Raw genomic sequence first — 17233 nt, forward strand, 5'->3', positions numbered from 1 at the left:
AGTGCCTCATGGAACTTTTTGTGGATATCGATTTCGGGATGTTACTTGCTTACGTCGGCAAAGAAAAAGAAATCCTTGTTGAATTCCTTATAAGCGGCGGCAGACCCAACGTCATCAATAAACAACGCTATCGATTCTTTCAAATATGGCTTTTTCACTTACTGAAGCCGAATCAAAGGCTTCAATTGCTTTCAACCGTCAACCTCCCAATTCAAAAGGTTTCTGATCCTCAAGCTCCTTCAATTTATCCTATATAACACTATCGAGACCGTCGGGGGAAAGGCGGCACAAAAGTTTCAACCTATGACAAAAGAATGGAGCAATGGCTCCTTCTTTAATGAAATGGGTGTATTACAGTGAACATCATCAAAGTATCTATCATTAGACAAGTGACTTTGTAAATTACCTACACATTGGAGGCATATCGCATGGAATGCCCATTTATGGAAGGGTGATCGATATAATGAAAAAGACATGTAGGTGTCCTTTTCTTGACTAGTTGATCCTTGCACTTCAGATATTGTTGCTGTCATACTGAGTTTCTATATCCGAGCATTTTTGTTTAGGGAGTGGTGCAAGGATAGCATTAAGAAACTCTTCCCATTGACTGTAAGTCGTGCTTCTCTCGACCAAGGCGCTGTTGGCGAATGTAGGTACTCCTGGTTCTGCTTCGAACCAACATTCCAATGATTTGACTGTTTTCATCTCTTCAAGGAGTCGATCTCGAAACATAGGCCGTAATGGGGTCCACACAGCTACGCGATGGATATAGTCTGCGCTGGCTCGGTTCCAGCTCTTACAAACCAGACTTACAGAACGGCAGAGTAGTCTATCCTTGCTATACCTATCTATGACTCTCGTACTGCCCCTTTATATGAAATATGATATGGCTAATGAGCTCCTTCGTGTCTATGCAGAGGAGAGATTTATGTCGTCGTTGACATTAAAAGGCGGAGATTTATTATATTCAGATTCAGATTCAACTATCACCCGAGCATTATACCGCTTGTTTAGGTCTGCTTTTATACTTTTGTAGGCTTGGAAGGTGATGCTTTTCGTTTGCACAGTAATCATTACAAAAAAAAGCAGTTTTCGTTTATTTTTTTATAAAATTAACAGATCATCCACCACAGGCACCAGCTCCAGTAATACATATACAAATGAGGCTGAGTCGTCTTGTGTCTTGAGTGCAAGCGTGAGCGGCTAGGGGTAGTGAATAGTTTATCTAATAATCAGCATTTTGCATGTGCTTTCATAATAAACACGGTAAAAGCAGGCATCGCTATTTAGAACAAAATCAAGCACATGGGGTTACCTGATCGTTAAGATACTTGAACAAATCTAGACTTAGTCCTGGCACCTTCAACGCAAACCTTGAGCAATCTAGGAATGAATTGAAGAGCTCAAATCCATAGACATGGTCTTGTACAAACCGATGCTTCTGCAAGTACTTTGCCTTGCCGAAATGGCTTCGCCTTGCGGCATTATCGCTTGAGAGCTTGTTCTTCTTTTTCAGATCGTCTTCTAAAATAATGACAGAGGTGTCCTCGAATAAGTTTTCGCCATTCGGAGATGGCCATGATGGAAGCAGTGGGTTGCCAGTCAAAGACGATGCATCTCGTTCGGTTGGTGTTGATTTGGAAGATACTGGGTCATGAAGGACATTGATGGTATTCATGGTCCCAAGAGCAGGACTGATACAATATGGCTTCGGTCCTTGGATATCTAGTTGACATGCAGGATCAATTACTTTGAAGAACTTGACCACAAGGTTCGCGAGAGGCGGTAGCTTAAATGGCTTACTGAACTGGCACTGTAAGTTAAGGGTTGGTCAAGCACCTGTTAATAAATGTATGCGTATGTATATAAAGAACGTCCGATGCTTAGCCAAATACAAATAGCCCCCATATCTTATAAACGTACTGCAAACACGACTTGCTCTCCTGTCCATTCCCGCTTAAATCGGCCGACGACCTGTAAGGACATTAATAAGTTGCCTCGACCTGCTGCTGCCGCTTTGTCAAACCATTCGCTATCGGGCATGACCTTTAATCCGTCCTGTCTTTGGCCTTCTTCATAACCATGTATTTGATTCTGACCTCTAACCCTGAGCATCACATGGCCAATGAATTCGTCTGTGTCTATGAGCATAGGATTGGCATCATCATTGGTATTTAGAGGGCGTAGAGAATGAAGATTTGGACCAGCGGAGACCCGAATTCGATGAGGGACATTGTTGTGCTCGACCACAAGTTTTTCAGCTTTCATCTTTTAAGCAGAAAATAAGAAAATGAAGTTTTGTCTAATACGAACAGATTATAGTTCTTCTCAAAACAAACTGGCAAGTGCAGGTGGATTGGAGTGAAGTGAAGTGGAGTGCAAAAGAAGAAAAAAACTTGACCACTTTTTTTATTTTATTTTACTTATTATTATTCCTCGGCTGACTATTTGATAGAAACTATTTGTTTTCTCTCTTCTCCTTCCCTCTCTTCCCCCCTCTTTTTAATTTAGTGATTATATTTTTGTTGTGCCTCTAGCTCCTTGATATGAAGTGTGAAGTATTTCGTAGAGGTTCAAAAGCAGACATAAATATATAGGAGTCGCAAGACTAAAAAAGAATAGGCTCCGTGTCAAGAGAGATCCTTCCTTTAATTTGCGTCGATCGTCTCCTTTTTCGTATTTTTATGAATGAGTAAGCCGTCGACAACACGAAAAGAGATAAATTTCTTATATGATTTGTGGATATAGTAACTACATCCTTTTGCAGAATCTTTTTTCTTTTTTGTGTGGCTATTGCTTTCCTCTTAACGCATCGTTCTTTTTCTGCTAGCAGCAGTACAACTATCTCTTAAAAACAATAACCGGCTTTATATTCTATCCTAGTCAATTTCCCTACTCCTAGGCCGATTGCGCTCTAACTTGCGCGCTATATCTTTGCAGCGTTCTGTTATAGCGTCCTATCTTTCCTTAAGTGGAGTCATTTTATACTCGTATTGACTCGACCTTCCTACACGTGTCCATCATTTCGTTATTACTATGTTTAGACAACCCAGTAATTGCTTCCTATTGATCTTCCTTTTTACTTTCTTTTTCTTTTTCAACATTCACTGGCCCGTCTATCATACTAATCTTACCTCGGAAATGCAGACCTGGGTTTATGGCTCTTACCTCAAGCCAAGAGATACGAGACAGACTTCTGCCCTCAGTTTTCCAATGACACCAATGCTTTCAAGCTTATTACAAACTAATTTATATCCAAGATATCATGTTGACGTCCTTGTTTTCAAGTCGTTCGTGGAGCCTTAAAGACCAAATGTATCCGTCAGAGAGCTATTGCCCAGAATTTCGAGCACAGTGACGGGGATAGGACGCTGTCCAACATTATCTGTCCGAAATCTTTAGCTGCAATGGGAGCTCCGAGGAAGATGGCAGGGAGACTGATGGGTAGCTGAAAGCGATGCATCGAAAAGCGCTCAGCACAGCTGCTTGGCATCGCCTGCCCTATACATTTACGATCATGGGCCTATTAGTAATATAGACAAAGCATCCTGAACTATATAGAGAGCCCAACCATTACAAGCCGCGATGAAAACTAATAAAACAGGCACACCCTGGATCAATAACCCTGCGAACTATATCGATAGAGGCTGATAGTGGAAGTTTTCCGATGAGTTTAGATCCTACGTTACAATGTCAATTTTCATTTTCTTAGATTCAACGTCTATTTTGATCTTGCTAAAAAAAAAAAAAAAAAAAAAAAAAAAACCCTGTGTAATAGGCATAGAATTTTTTCATCCACAACGCTCTTTTGTTCCCTTGAATATGTATGATGTTGCCCAAGTTCAAAAGGACTGACCACCACTTTTTAGAGGTTGGAGCTGATCCTACGTTCCTTAGTTGCGACTTGTCAGCTCATTTATCCATTGTATTAATGTAAATACCAATTTCACTAGATACATCAATACTAAAGTTAGTTGCTGTTCGTTTTGTAATGTATTCATAACTAACTGGCGCTGATGTTGGGAGGGGAGGGGATCGATATGTTACAGTAGTTCAATGTATAATAATAGACCGAGCGATTTAGGGACACTGGGTTGTAGGATGAGCATTGGTACCAATGAGCGAAATACTGTCTTTGTTTATTTCTAATACTTTTGCAACCGAGGAGAGAGCGAGAGATTCAAGCAGCAAATCGTTGCTTAATGATAAACTCGATCTCAGGCCGCATGGCCGATGCACCCTCAAGAACACTTTCATAGTTTCCCACTAGATCTGAATCTCTATATAATATATGGAACGCCTCTAAGCATGGCCACAATGTCCCTAGCTCATCCAATGTATACTTGTACTTTTTATCCCAATACCACCAGCGATTGTTTCGACTGTTCTTATTGATGCCTGTTACTGCTCTTGATGTCCTATTATTTTGTCGTCGTTGATCCGGTTGTTGCTGTTGTTGTTGCTGTTGTGGCTACCGCGCTAGGAAATCAAAGTTGGATGGTTGAATCATCCCCGGTATTGTCTCAGCTTCGAGTTTTAAGGTCTCCAGAAGGTGCAAATCCCGCAGCAGCAGCAATTCGTTTCTGAAACGTTGTTCAACTTGCTTTCGAACTACCTCGTATCCACTCTGGTTTTGTCGCTGTTTTGTTATCGTATCCGACCGATCTCGTTTCAATTTAACAGCCTCCAATCTCTCTTCAGTGAGTCGATCATAAACATGGGGGAAATCCATGAGCTGGCCAATATAGAGAGCTCCAAAGTGGAGATGAAGGACTCTCAAATTCTGGAAGGGACCGTTATAATCAATGTACTCTCCCAGCATGTAGGCGCCTTCACGAGAGAGTAATAACCCTAGCTCACAGGTTCAAAGGTTACGACATGCCCAGATCTTACTGGAAGACTCTTCGGCACCGGCTTCAGTGGCTAATAACGTTACTGCTGTCGCTGTTGTTGATACGTTATTACTGTTGTTACCACTGTTATTATCGCTATGCTGGAAACGGGGAAGAGCCTGCTGTCGTCGTTCTCGTTTGTGTGCACGCTCATGATTCTTTCACTCATGGTTGTTAGTGATGAATGTCTCTGGGAAAGTGCGAGTAAAATATTCGGCACAGTCAAGCTGTGTAAGATAAAAAAATGATTCACGTTGAGTTCAGCGTCAGGTGCAGTTAGATGTAACAGTTTTGGAGTCTTACATAGGATCATCTCTATAAGGCTTGATGTAGGGGTGCTTGAACACGCCTGAACGATCTCCAGGACAGTGATGTTGTCGAAACATTGTTGCTGCTGGGAGTGCCACAAACGAGCTTAAGTCTTCGAATTCATGGCGGCAACAAGGCAAGGACAGGAAACGAGTACCTGTGAAATAACAGTGAATTCGCTCGACGTGCTGTCGGTCTGTCGCCGCATAGGTTGCGTTGGTCACATTATACCATTCAAGGCCAGAGCACATCCTTTTAGTGTGTTTGAGAAGCCGTTCATGGTCCATTCTGAATGTTACGTACCCTTGCCCTGGAATTCGGACGCTATCATTGATATCCCTGACTTTGAAGACTCGAAGCTTCGGGCACGTGCTTACAATACGCTCCAATACATGTTGGTTGATTGCACACTTCTCTACATTGAATACACGAAAACCATATCTTTCATGGTAAACCTTGGGCTCTTCTGGCGACCAATGAGCATTCATTGTATTTGAATTATCTTTCATCAAGTCATCCTCTGCATCTCCATGATGAATCAACCCAGAGCGACGATCCATAACAATCTTGATCTCGAATTCTATTAGATTGGGTGCATGGTTCAAAATATCAAAGAAGCCTATCCTGAGGCCACCACCATGGACCTGGAGCAAGAGCGTCTTAAGGTACTGGAGTTGGCTCTGCAAACGTGTCATCAGGATGCAACACTGTATATCGTAGCCGCAAAATGACAGATGTCAGATATTGTGAATGAGACATTTAGGAGTTGGCGGTTGTTGCTTCCCTTGACGGCTTGGCATCGACACGGAAATAGACAGTGGTGCAAGGATTGCATCGCAGAATATCCTCCAATTAGCAGCAGTTTGGGTTCTCGATGTGGGCCTAGAATTGGCGGGTACGCTTGGGTCCACACAAGACCAGCAATCCAATGTGTCGAGGCCCATCTTCATTTGTTGCAACAGATCAGTATCGTGGTCTCCTGAGAGGAGAGACCTTGTTCCAGTCCTTGCATACTAGGCTCGTACAATGGTGAAGAGTCGGCTGGCTAAGGTATGAACAAACTAATCCAAGGATCTCGAGCGGCAAGTGTTGGGCCTGAGGCTTGTTCTCGGCATCAAGTTGCTTACTGACCATAATAGGAAGCGGTGTGTTTTTAAGGAGAATCTTTTGGTGACTAGCTGTTCTGTTTTTGCTTGCTTCACATGTGTAGAGGGAGAAGCTACATGGAAATCATCATAGTGACCAGGGCTACCTTGAAGCCCATCTCCCTCGAGATCAGCAGTTTGGAGAGCTAGGAGCAAGTCTTCATCGTCCGAAAAAGCAGCTGGGGTAGGCAGCGACATGGCCAAGGTGAATTCGGCTCAAAGTACGGCAACAAATGTGAAATAGTATACACTTAAGGAGAGTGATGGCTAAATTGGGAGAAAAATGAGAGGCAAATAAAATATTTGGTCTATCTTCTTATGAAGTAAGTGTAGCACTTGACCTGGAAGAAGCCCGCCACAATGAAGCTAGTTTTCCTCAGGGACACAGATATTGATAAAATAGGGCCTTGGGTACCACATTCTTGAGTTTTAACGGATTATCCAAAACCTAGGTCATCTCCATTCTAGGACCGCCACTGCTCCAGCGCCTGGACGTACTATAACCAGCCCAAACAACGATACACTTTTTTCTTCTATATTTTATTGGCTGCGCTCCAGATATCTGCTTTTTAGAGAACGTAGTAGACAAGGGTGCAAAATCAACTTGCTTTTCTTATTCACTAACGTTATGAAGATAGGCATCTAGAAGATTTCATCTTCTACGGAATTAATACACACTCAGCACCAGCCGGTAGCGATGCTCCTGTACTCTTCCAGGTGAGAGGTAGGCCATACAAAAAAAGAATATAATTGATCGAGAGGCATCGCTATTAGTCCATACTAGTGCCCAACACCTATCGTTCTGGGACATCATATCTGAAGGAACCCAGGGATAACAACTCTCTCGGGCAGATAGGTTCCAGTTGCTACATACACACTTGATTTCTTATTAAATCCTTTCTTATTTCCCTTAACCTCTATCGCTTGCCTAGACAAGAATTGTCCGAGTTATTAATGTTCAACTATCTTATTTCCCGTAGATTTTGAAGAAAGTCTTCTCTTTAATATATCAAAAAAAAAAAAAAAAAAACTAATTGTGTATTTTAAGTTACGTTATGGCTATTATCAGATTCGAATACCATAATGCCCCTTTTTCAACTCCAAGGAACTGCAGTTGGATAAATTAAGCTGTCATGCAAAAGGAATGCTTCAAGACTAAAACGACTGAATGCTACTACCATACGACTTGAGATATTTGTATGATCACGAATTCGACTTCAGGCCGAATCGCTTGTGCTCCCAAGACTACACTATGATAATTATTAAACAAAGGAGAGGAGATATATTGGAGGTGGAATGCTTGTAATTGAGGCCAGAATGTCTCGCTGTTACCAATCTGTTGTCGTCTCAAGAACTCAAAATCTGAGTAGTTAAGCATCCCTGGAATGGTCAGGGTCTTCATCTTCAATATTTCCAGCGAAAATAAACACCGTAGTGACAAGAGTAGGTTCTCGAACCGCCGACACTCCAAGGCCGTCTTTGCAGCAAAGTAGTGTCGGTCTCTGTAATCTTGGCCTTTACTATTGGCATCCGCTTCTTTAACTTTCTTTTCAAGCTCTTTGTATGTATGCGGAAACTCCATGAGCTGACCCATGTACAAGTTATCGAAGCTGAGCCGGAGATTTGTCAAGTTCAGGAAGAGGTCATTCCGATTGATGTAGTCCACGAACGGCTTAAGCCCATGGTTAGTGGCTATCCCAAGCTCACAAGAACGAAGTTTACGGCACGCCCAAATTTTGTTTGAATCCCCTTGGTCACTTGATGACGGAAGAACCGGATACCTTTGCCCAGGAACTGGAGGATCAGGCGCAGAAGGGACATAGAGATAAGACGGTTGGAACTTGCTGTTGGGCGCAATTAAGTGTAAGAGACGAGGTGTGAAACACAAGATTTGGTTTATGAGGCACGAGGAATGATAACCATTAGACCGAATGAAATTGAGGACCGTGATATTGCAGAGTAAGGGCGCATAGGTCGGTATAGTATAGTTGTTGCTATAGCCGGCCGACAGTGACAGGAACTTGGTGTCTGGAAAGTGTGTATAAATTCGCTGAAGGTGCTCCCGGGCTTCGACATTAGCTGATCCTTTAATGGCGCCGTACCACTCCAGCTGTGGACACATTTCCTTGATGTGATTGATAAGGCGAACATGGTCATAATCGAAGGGCCTTGTTTGATCCGACTGATAAATCGGATTATCCTCTGCAGCCTTGAGGATTTTGAGCTCCGGACATGTGCTGACAATGCGCTCCAAAACACGCTGTCCAACCACGCATCTTTCAACATCAAACACACGAAGGGCATATCTCTTCGAGTATCTCTTTGGGGGGGGAACAATCTTGGGTTCGCGAGGAAAGTGAGCTGTCTCTGAGTTGAAAGGAGGTGGGGATGGAATATCTGGGAGAAGGTCTTCTTTGTCGCCAGCGCTGATCAAGCCGTAGCGGAGCGGACTATTGACGATGAACTCCAATAGCCTTGGTGCATTGTCCAAAATCTGAAACAGTCTGATATTGTATGGTCCAGTTTGGATTTGGAAAGAAATCGTCCTCAAGAACTGGAAGTGACTTTGTAGACGACCCACAATGGAATCATATCGGATGTAATGGCCATTTATGGAAAGGTGATCGATATAATGAAAAAGACATGTGGGTGTCTTTTTCTTGACTAGTTGATCCTTGCACTTCGATAAGATATTGTTGCTGTCATACTGAGTTTCTATATCCGAGCATTTTTGTTTAGGGAGTGGTGCAAGGATAGCATTAAGAAACTCTTCCCATTGACTGTAAGTCGTGCTTCTCTCGACCAAGGCGCTGTTGGCGAATGTAGGTACTCCTGGTTCTGCTTCGAACCAACATTCCAATGATTTGACTGTTTTCATCTCTTCAAGGAGTCGATCTCGAAACATAGGCCGTAATGGGGTCCACACAGCTACGCGATGGATATAGTCTGCGCTGGCTCGGTTCCAGCTCTTACAAACCAGACTTACAGAATGACGGAGTGTTGGCTGACTGAGGTGTGAGCAGATAAGCCTAAGAATCTCGTGAGAGAAGATCAGTGGCCGAGGATTATCGATAAGAGGTAAGGTAACCTTGCTAAGAGGTGGCCCTTTTATAGAAGGCTTAGAACGGTTCTTTTTGGAGGAGCGTCTTGGTCGCGCCTTGCGGGTAGGAGCAGGAGAAAGACTGAAATCGTCGTAGTTATCATATTTATCGTGATCATAGTCGTCACAACTACTGTTGCCGTAATAGCTGTTACTAGAGTCGAAAGGCTCTTGGAGGTCGATGTTCTCCAGTTCCGCAAGGTGGAATGCCGCGGCCAGATCCTCGTCAAAAGCAGCAGTAGCGGATGTAGATGCAGATGCAGACATTATTATTTGACGAAATGAAAGGCGGTGGGTACTATGTGAAGAGGAGCTGTGAAGGGGAATACAGTGATGTCTTGTAATAAGACAGGGTTGAGAGGATGAGAGAGGATTTCTACCCGTTTAAATAGTAAGGAAAAAGTAATTCTGGTGCTCAATTAAGATTCATACACTCAAGCCGCAGCAATAAACAGTAAATGGGCCGCAGCAACATCTCTAAGCAAAACGCTCAGGGCTTAGAATCGAGAAGCGGTTAAAAGCCAAATTTTTTGACACAAGCCAAGGCCTTTGAATAAGGTGGCGTCTTAGCTTTATCGGCATTGCTTCCCATCATGATGCCTTTGGGTCCTCACAGTTTGTTTACATCAAGTGGAGAGAAGCTCTCAAATATATCGATCGGAAAGATTTTATTCGAGCTATTTCCAAATATGTGGTATCGATGCGAGTCTTCTCGCTAATTGCGTTGCATAGGGAGAAACCCATTTTGTAATATAAAAGTGTTCGTAGCGCCAGCTACTAACTTAAGGGAACGTGTGAGAGTTAATGTAAACCAGGTTATAGCAGCTATCAGGCTTAAATACTATAGTGTCCCCTTTTTCAGTTCCAAGAGGCTTCAACTCAATAAATTAAGCAATGCTTCTGAAGATCAAAGCGATTGAACACTATCCTTTTGCTTATTTAATAATTGTAAATCATACGATGCGAGGCGTCTGCTTGATCATGAATTCGACTCAGGCCGGACCTGCTTGTGCTTCCAAGGCTACACTATGATAATTACTAAACAGAGACGAGGAGTAATATTGGGAGTGGAATGCTTGTAACTTCTATATAAGACTGAGTCTCAGGACTTTGATCACTGCTTCCCTGACTCTGTTTTTTGTTGCTTTCTTTATACTCATTCTGACCGCTGTTGACTCTACTATTACCAGTCTGCCGCCTTCTCAAGAGATCAAAGTATGAGCAGTTAGGCAACCCTGGAATGACCAAGACTTACATCTTGTAAACACACTTCTTACCCCTTTTAAGACCCTTATTCAAAAATAAGGTTTTAATGTTATATTTTTTCATTATTTTTTGTTCTCCTCTCTTCTCTTCCTTCCAGCAATCACACTTTTGCTTGAGGCTGTAACTCCTTGATATGAAGCGTGAAGGATTCCATGGAGGCTTAAAGCATAGTTGCCGGATGTGAGTAGAATGCAAAATTTAGAAAAAAAATTGGTAATGTTGGAGAGTTTGTTGTTGAGGTTGAGCATACTGGTTCAATGTCGCACAAAAGGATGCACATGCCAGACTTCAAGAAGTTTGCATAAAAAATGACGCATTGTGTCGATCCTCTCCTTTTTATTTTTCCATATCTGTAGTGGCCAATTGAACCACAATCCATTTATGCCCGATATTCATCGATATGAATAAATGAAGAGATGAAGACAGGAATTGGTGAATAGATGAACAGAGCAAGGAAAGGCATACATTTTTAAAGGTAAATCTTTTTTTTTATGTCAGAAATAAATATTCTTTTTTTTTGTGTGACCATCGCTCCCTTACGCGTCATTCTTTTTTTTTGAAATCTTGTTTGTTTTATTCTTTTTGATTCCATTCTTTCGTTCAGTCTCAAAAAAAAAAAAAAAAAAAAAGAAACCCCGAATGAACAATGTCGAACGGAGACAAAAACTCGAACACAGTCAGCAATAACAGGAATGTCAATGGACATGTGCAGGATGTATCCACTCCAATGCATGGACATGAGCCAACGAGCCCAAATGCAACCTCGATCACTCACATGTCAGTACCACTATTATTGTCACTACCACCAGACTTTGCTTCTCCAATCACCACTACCTCCACCACCGCCTCTATTACGACTTCGACTGCAACAACTGTTTCAAATATGACTTCGATATCAACCAGTACCGCTGCTACAACAACACCCATAGCCTCTAGTTGTGTCGTAAGTCAAAAAACGATCGAAGTTCTGGGTGACTGGCTACTCGAGTCCGTCTCTGTACAACCATTACTCGGTAGCCAAGAGCAACGGCGCAAACAAAGCTTCAAGTCGAATTCACTCATCAATAAAACGATGAAACAATCGCAGGAAGAGCGACGTAAGCAAGCGCTTGCTGAGCAAGCCAAGGTAAAACAAAAGAAATTAACAAACATAGCGGTACATGTGTTATATATGAGCATATCGATGGACGCATTAGTGTGTATGTGCTTATGTGGGCTTTTTTTTGTTTTTTATTTTTATTCAGAATATTGGCGGGAACCATTGTAGTCTTCATTTATTAGATTACGCAAGACAGTTAGACTCTGAACTTACGTGTACCAAAATACTGCGGAGAAAATTAATCTGTTGAAAATGTTTTTCTATAAAATTAGAAACGATACCAATTTACCAATCATGCACGGAAACTCGCACTCTTTGCCAGTGGACAACCGTCAGATGGCTCATCAAGTTCAGAGGATGATGACAGTCGGGATGATAATGATGATGAAGATGACGAAGACGAAGATCAGGAAGATGATGATGTAGATGATGATGAAAGACATGAGAAGAGGAAAAAAAACCGCTTAAGCAAACATCTCTCTGTCAACAAGGAAAATAATGAACAGGAAGAATCGCGGATACTTCCTCAACTTAAGGCAACAACAGCTCATAAGCGACGATTAAGCTTTGGATCGGAATCAGAAACTGCTGCAGGCCGTAAGACGGACAATGTTGATGTTCTTTCTCCAAAAAAGCCTAGATTGCAAAAGAAGAGTGGCTCAAAAGCCCACAGGAAGAAGAAGAGAGAGAGAAACCCATTCAAGTAACGATTCTGTGTTTGTCTTTTCTTACGTTTATATCTCTACAAACGTATATGCTAATCATCAATGGCGCAGATAATAACAAGACCTATTTTTGTCCCACTTTCATTTGGACAATTAGAGATCAGCTCATGATTCCAGAGACGATGTCGGATATTCCTGTTGATCTTGATACCAACTATTATATTGTTCCATTACCAGTTGGCCACCGATGCTTTGTCATTTCAGCTGACGGCAAGACTACAGCTAGATTACCATCAGGACAGCTTTTAGCATCACCATTCGAATCGTGTCTACCCGCGGGATCAAATCAGTACCGAGGCAACAGACGATCTGATTATTGTATCTTGGATTGTGTCTATTCTCCTATCACAAGGACATTCTGGACATTTGACATTATGTGCTGGAGAGGACATCCTGTGTATGATTGTGAGACAGAGTTCAGGTTCTGGTGGCTCAGAGGCAAATTGGCTGAAATTGAGGAGTTGCAGGGAAAATGGATCGCAAATCAAATCAAAGAGAGGGATACGGAGGCAATAAAGAGGAAGGAGAAACAAGCTCGAAGGACAAAGAAGCGTCAAGAAAATGCTGGACACCCAAAGCCTTCGAATGTTGCTCTTGAGGAAGTGGGTGAGGAAGGCGGCGAAGACGCTGGCTCAGAAGATATGGATATCGAAGCTGGATCGCGGATAAATGGATCAACAAATTTGTCAGGCTCAGGGAAGTTTTGGCCGATCGTTTTCACTCCATTGCCGTACTTTAATGCTTCAATTAATCTAATCAGATTACTGGCAGAGTCGATGTATCAACCCTCACCATCACCACCATCAATAGGGTCTCCATGTACTGCAGCATCAGCCTTACTTTCGGTACCCCATAACTTGTCATTGTCATCGAGAAACACATCTGCATCAGCAGCTCCATTTGATCTTACGTCTACTAGCCCTATCAGCACACAAAGTCATGGAAGTAATGGTAATCAAAACGAAAGCCATCAAAATGGGGCTATAGTTCCCGTTAGTCCCTTAGGCACTATGGCTCTTTCGGGTGAGATTGCGACAGCGGCTTCCTTGTTCCCAGCACATGATATCACGCAAAAGACACGTCAGGGAAATACGCTTGCCTATGAACGTGCTGCGGGGCTTGTCTTTTTTAATAAGAAGACTATGTATGTTCTGGGAACAACACCGCTTTGTGGATGGGTGGCAATGGAGCAGATTGGGGATGTGTTCTTTGATGAGGAAGGCGGTGTCGGTCCAGTCCCTGGAACCAGCGCGGTCGAGGGTAGGGAGATTGAAATGGAGGATGCCCTTCAACGAATCCGTATTTAAGTAAGCAAAAAAAAAAAAAAAAAAAAAAAAAAAAGCAGAAGCCTTAAACTATAAAAAAGCAAGATAGCTAGCTATCTATATACATATTCATATATCCCTTCTAATCGTATACTATCAAAAGAGTGCGGCAGAAATATAACCGCAGTAATTACGTCTTAAGAAATGAAGCTTCTTTATTTTGTAATGATTATGGTTATAGTATACACAGAAATCTTGCTTTAGCTCAGATATTCTTTTGCTTTTTCACAAGTCATCAACTGTCAAAACGCTAGAACTGCTCAACACGATAGTTGCAGGCCTTCCTTTCGTTATTGGTATCGTCGAAGCAGCCGTAGAGTTATTGGTCATGGTGGATGTAATCACTGGCAAAGGCCCAAATGCCATCCGTCTCTGCTGCAATTCTGCTGTCGAAAATTTAAAGGGTACAGGCTTTGTAACAGGTCGACGCAATTTTGGTTTAGGGATAAATGATCTTGGCCTGTCCTTTGTTGTCACCACCGCTTCCCTTGATGCAGTAGATGTCCCTATGGGCTTTGTTATCGCTGTAGCTGCAATAGCTGCAACCTTGGTGGAGGTAGCATCCTCTGTACGTAGAGGCGGTCCTTTGATCGTCCCTAGTTTCATTCCAGCACGAGTTTGGCCTACAGTTGGTACCGTTAAAGGGCCAAACTTTATAGCCGCAGTTGAAATGGTAGACTGCCCATCTCGGTGAATCCCTACTTCGATGCATTCGTATCCAGTTTGAGATTGGGATTGGTGTGGGGGTTGATGGTGGGAGGCAGCATTCGAGCTGGCGGTAGTTGTGGTCGACATTTTCCCAGTTCCTGTGTATGGATTAGTCAACTTTTTCAGTTTCGTTGCAGCCGCACTGTTCATGACCGATGCCTTAGTTATTTTATTTTCTGTTACCACGTTTCGGACTCTTCGTTTGCTGAATTTTGGTGATCTGGAAACTGTTAGGGGTTTTTTAGGGATACGAGGCACACCTAAATCCCCCGCACTTGTAAACACCTTAGGGTTCAGGGGCCTTGCTTTGAAGGAAGGTAAGCGGCGTGATCGGAGAACATCACGCTCATGAGAAGAAGGCACTTTATAGGGCGAGAGGCGATGTTTTGGGCTGGTAGGTGGCGAGAGTGATGCAATAAGGTTTGGCATCTGATACTTAGTCCGTCCAGAGTCCTACGAATGAGCCGAAGTCCACAAAATAAAAGTTAATAATGTTGGTGCTACTGCCAGTTTAAAAGAGAAGAAGAAGAAAATAATAATAAAAGTAATAATAAAAGCCATGCAGAGGACGTATTTACCATCCACAATGCTGACCGAAGATCAAATGGAGCGGTCTTTTTACTATCGGATAAAGTGGTCGCTCTAGTCTCTTCGAGTTCCATATCCATTGTCAATGGCTTTAGTAGGTCAGATTCATTTGGGTCTGCCCTGGGTTGCACGCAGGTGGATCCGGCGTTCAAGGTGATAGGATGGGGTTGTGCAATAATATCACTGAGAGTAGACGTGGATGACGTTGCATTAATGGATTTATCACTTGTTCTAGCCTTTGATGGTATCCTGGGTTCCGACGACCCTGAAAAATCAAGAACGCTATTATGAGAGTATGTCCCTGTCGGTGATGAAAAATGAGTTGCTTCTGCCGCCGTAGCCTCCACTAATCCTGGCATTGATACTGACGTTAGCGTTGCTGACACAGAGGACTGAACCGATGAAGAAGCGTTGATGCATCTGGACGTTGATGGCTTCAACATTGGTTTGAAAATAAATGTCCTTGTTGAAGTAATTGCAGCATCTTTTGGCTGACCTTTGCGTTTCATCAATCTCGCATTCTCTCCTATTGAGTGGGAGGTAACTGAGCTTGGAGTGTTGCTAATGTTAGAGGCTGTTGTCACGGCTTTATAGTTACTAAGCTTGTAAAAGATGGATTTTGGTGAGGATGATGCGTGTTGCATGATAGATTTTCGTGCAAAAGCCAGGATAGTTGGACTGACGGGAAACACCTCTTCAGCATCCCCCACTTTTATTTCCGTCCGCTCCACCTCTTCGCCCTCGGTCTCCAGATTCTGATCATGTTCTTGTTCTTGTTCTTGTTTCTGTCCAAGTTCCAGGCTTTGTTCCTGTTCCAGTTCCAGTCTCTGTTCCTGTTCTTGTCTCTGTCTCTGTTCCTGTTCCTGTTCCTGTTCCTGCCCCTGTTCCTGTCCCTGCTCATAAATTTCGTGTTGTCCTCCTTCCTCGAATTCATTTCGGATCTCTGCTTCCAATAATTGGCCAAGCCCCATACTTGTACTCATCCCTTGCATGATAAAGTCGTAGTACTCACGACCAGGTGGTACTTTTGGTGTTGTTCTAGTATTTGGCTCTTGTTCCCTATGAATAATAGCTCCTATATTGCTTTCTTTTTCGGCAGTCGAAAACAATGGTAAAAGTTGTGCCTGGTGCACTTCATTTGGAGCAGGTGCTGATTGTGTTGCATCTTGAGTGAAAGATTGTCCCGGAATTGACAGTAATGACTCCGTGGTAGACGCGGTATGGGTAGGAATATAATTGACGCTATTGATATTATTAGAAGGCAAAACCCTCGTCAAAACCAAGCGCCGAGGCTTGGTTGAAGCGGTTGTGCCACCGCGCGTCGGGAACAGGGTACTGCCGCGATTCATGGATGCAGATGAGAATGAACATTCGTTGTCCTTGTCATGGTTGTGTTTGAATAACTTGCGCGCTGGTCGCTCTAGAAATGGATTGTCATCATGAATGTTTCCCATCCTTAGTGGGACTGGCTGAAGAGGCCGGTTGAAGAGACAGTAAGTAGCTACAATGACTTAAGCAATGGAACCGGTGCTGTTAAATTATAGACGCTAACTGATTTCTGATGTAGTTGTTGAAAGTGAGCCACTATTCTCCTGATCCCTTAATTGGTACATGTTATGCCACGTGCAGAAAACTCTGCACAAGAACTCGTTGCCTGGTGTGGATGCATATTTCAAACGTCCATTCCTCAGTGCATTTAGCATGCTTCCTGGAGCCTAATAGAATTTGAGTGTTTCCTAAAAAATGAAGAGCTCATCGCCATGGAAGACGGAGCTGCTATGCTTCCAATAGCTCCTTTGGTTTGTTTGATAGAGATATGAAGGCAGATGTGGACAATCTCAATGGCTACTTTCTATCTCGTGAGCAGCGTATAACAGCGCTCGCACTCTAGAACTGTTTTTTCGTGCTACAACTTACAGCTTTCTGGCGATAGACTGTATGTAATTTATATCTATTGTCGAAATGAGATAGTAAAAATGAAGCGGTATTGTAATTTATTTATTTCTTCTTGGCTGTAGGTTCTTTAAATATACGCTTTAGCCAAAGGGGATCAACATGCTTCCAGGCTTGGATCAT

At 42.8% G+C, this 17233-nt stretch overlaps 6 protein-coding genes across 6 annotated transcripts; 1 reads left to right on the forward strand and 5 right to left on the reverse strand.

Annotated features, from left to right (window-relative positions):
* Positions 1 to 513: 513 nt before the first annotated feature.
* On the reverse strand, positions 514 to 2268 carry BCR41DRAFT_392111 (hypothetical protein; the record flags this gene model as incomplete). The annotated part of the gene is made up of 4 exons (XM_022028416.1): positions 514 to 808; positions 1118 to 1203; positions 1316 to 1813; positions 1924 to 2268. 4 exons carry the CDS (start codon positions 2266 to 2268, stop codon positions 514 to 516), a joined length of 1224 nt encoding a protein of 407 aa, XP_021885352.1.
* A 1912-nt stretch (positions 2269 to 4180) lies between these two features.
* On the reverse strand, positions 4181 to 5896 carry BCR41DRAFT_392112 (hypothetical protein; the record flags this gene model as incomplete). The annotated part of the gene is made up of 4 exons (XM_022028417.1): positions 4181 to 4471; positions 4616 to 4752; positions 4894 to 4988; positions 5196 to 5896. The coding sequence occupies 4 exons, from the start codon at positions 5894 to 5896 to the stop codon at positions 4181 to 4183; spliced, it is 1224 nt and encodes a 407-aa protein (XP_021885353.1).
* Positions 5897 to 5938: 42 nt separating this feature from the next.
* On the reverse strand, positions 5939 to 6544 carry BCR41DRAFT_392113 (hypothetical protein; the record flags this gene model as incomplete). The annotated part of the gene is made up of 2 exons (XM_022028418.1): positions 5939 to 6214; positions 6329 to 6544. 2 exons carry the CDS (start codon positions 6542 to 6544, stop codon positions 5939 to 5941), a joined length of 492 nt encoding a protein of 163 aa, XP_021885354.1.
* An 838-nt stretch (positions 6545 to 7382) lies between these two features.
* Positions 7383 to 9824, reverse strand: BCR41DRAFT_409561 (hypothetical protein; the record flags this gene model as incomplete). Its single annotated transcript, XM_022029414.1, has 1 exon — positions 7383 to 9824. A coding segment is annotated over one exon (2304 nt), but the record flags the coding sequence as incomplete, so codon positions are not given.
* Positions 9825 to 11334: 1510 nt separating this feature from the next.
* BCR41DRAFT_418684 (hypothetical protein) lies at positions 11335 to 13849 on the forward strand. The gene is made up of 3 exons (XM_022029658.1): positions 11335 to 11838; positions 12084 to 12514; positions 12634 to 13849. Exons 1-3 carry the CDS (start codon positions 11359 to 11361, stop codon positions 13841 to 13843), a joined length of 2121 nt encoding a protein of 706 aa, XP_021885356.1. The 5' UTR covers positions 11335 to 11358; the 3' UTR covers positions 13844 to 13849.
* Positions 13850 to 14014: 165 nt separating this feature from the next.
* Positions 14015 to 16718, reverse strand: BCR41DRAFT_418685 (hypothetical protein). Its single transcript, XM_022029659.1, has 2 exons — positions 15148 to 16718; positions 14015 to 15022 (listed from the first exon to the last, which is right to left on the reverse strand). The coding sequence occupies exons 1-2, from the start codon at positions 16609 to 16611 to the stop codon at positions 14087 to 14089; spliced, it is 2400 nt and encodes a 799-aa protein (XP_021885357.1). The 5' UTR covers positions 16612 to 16718; the 3' UTR covers positions 14015 to 14086.
* Between the last annotated feature and the right edge of the window lie 515 nt (positions 16719 to 17233).

The sequence above is a fragment of the Lobosporangium transversale genome, assembly GCF_002105155.1.
Source record: "Lobosporangium transversale strain NRRL 3116 chromosome Unknown BCR41scaffold_3, whole genome shotgun sequence".
NCBI classification, from domain to species: Eukaryota; Fungi; Mortierellomycota; class Mortierellomycetes; order Mortierellales; family Mortierellaceae; genus Lobosporangium; species Lobosporangium transversale.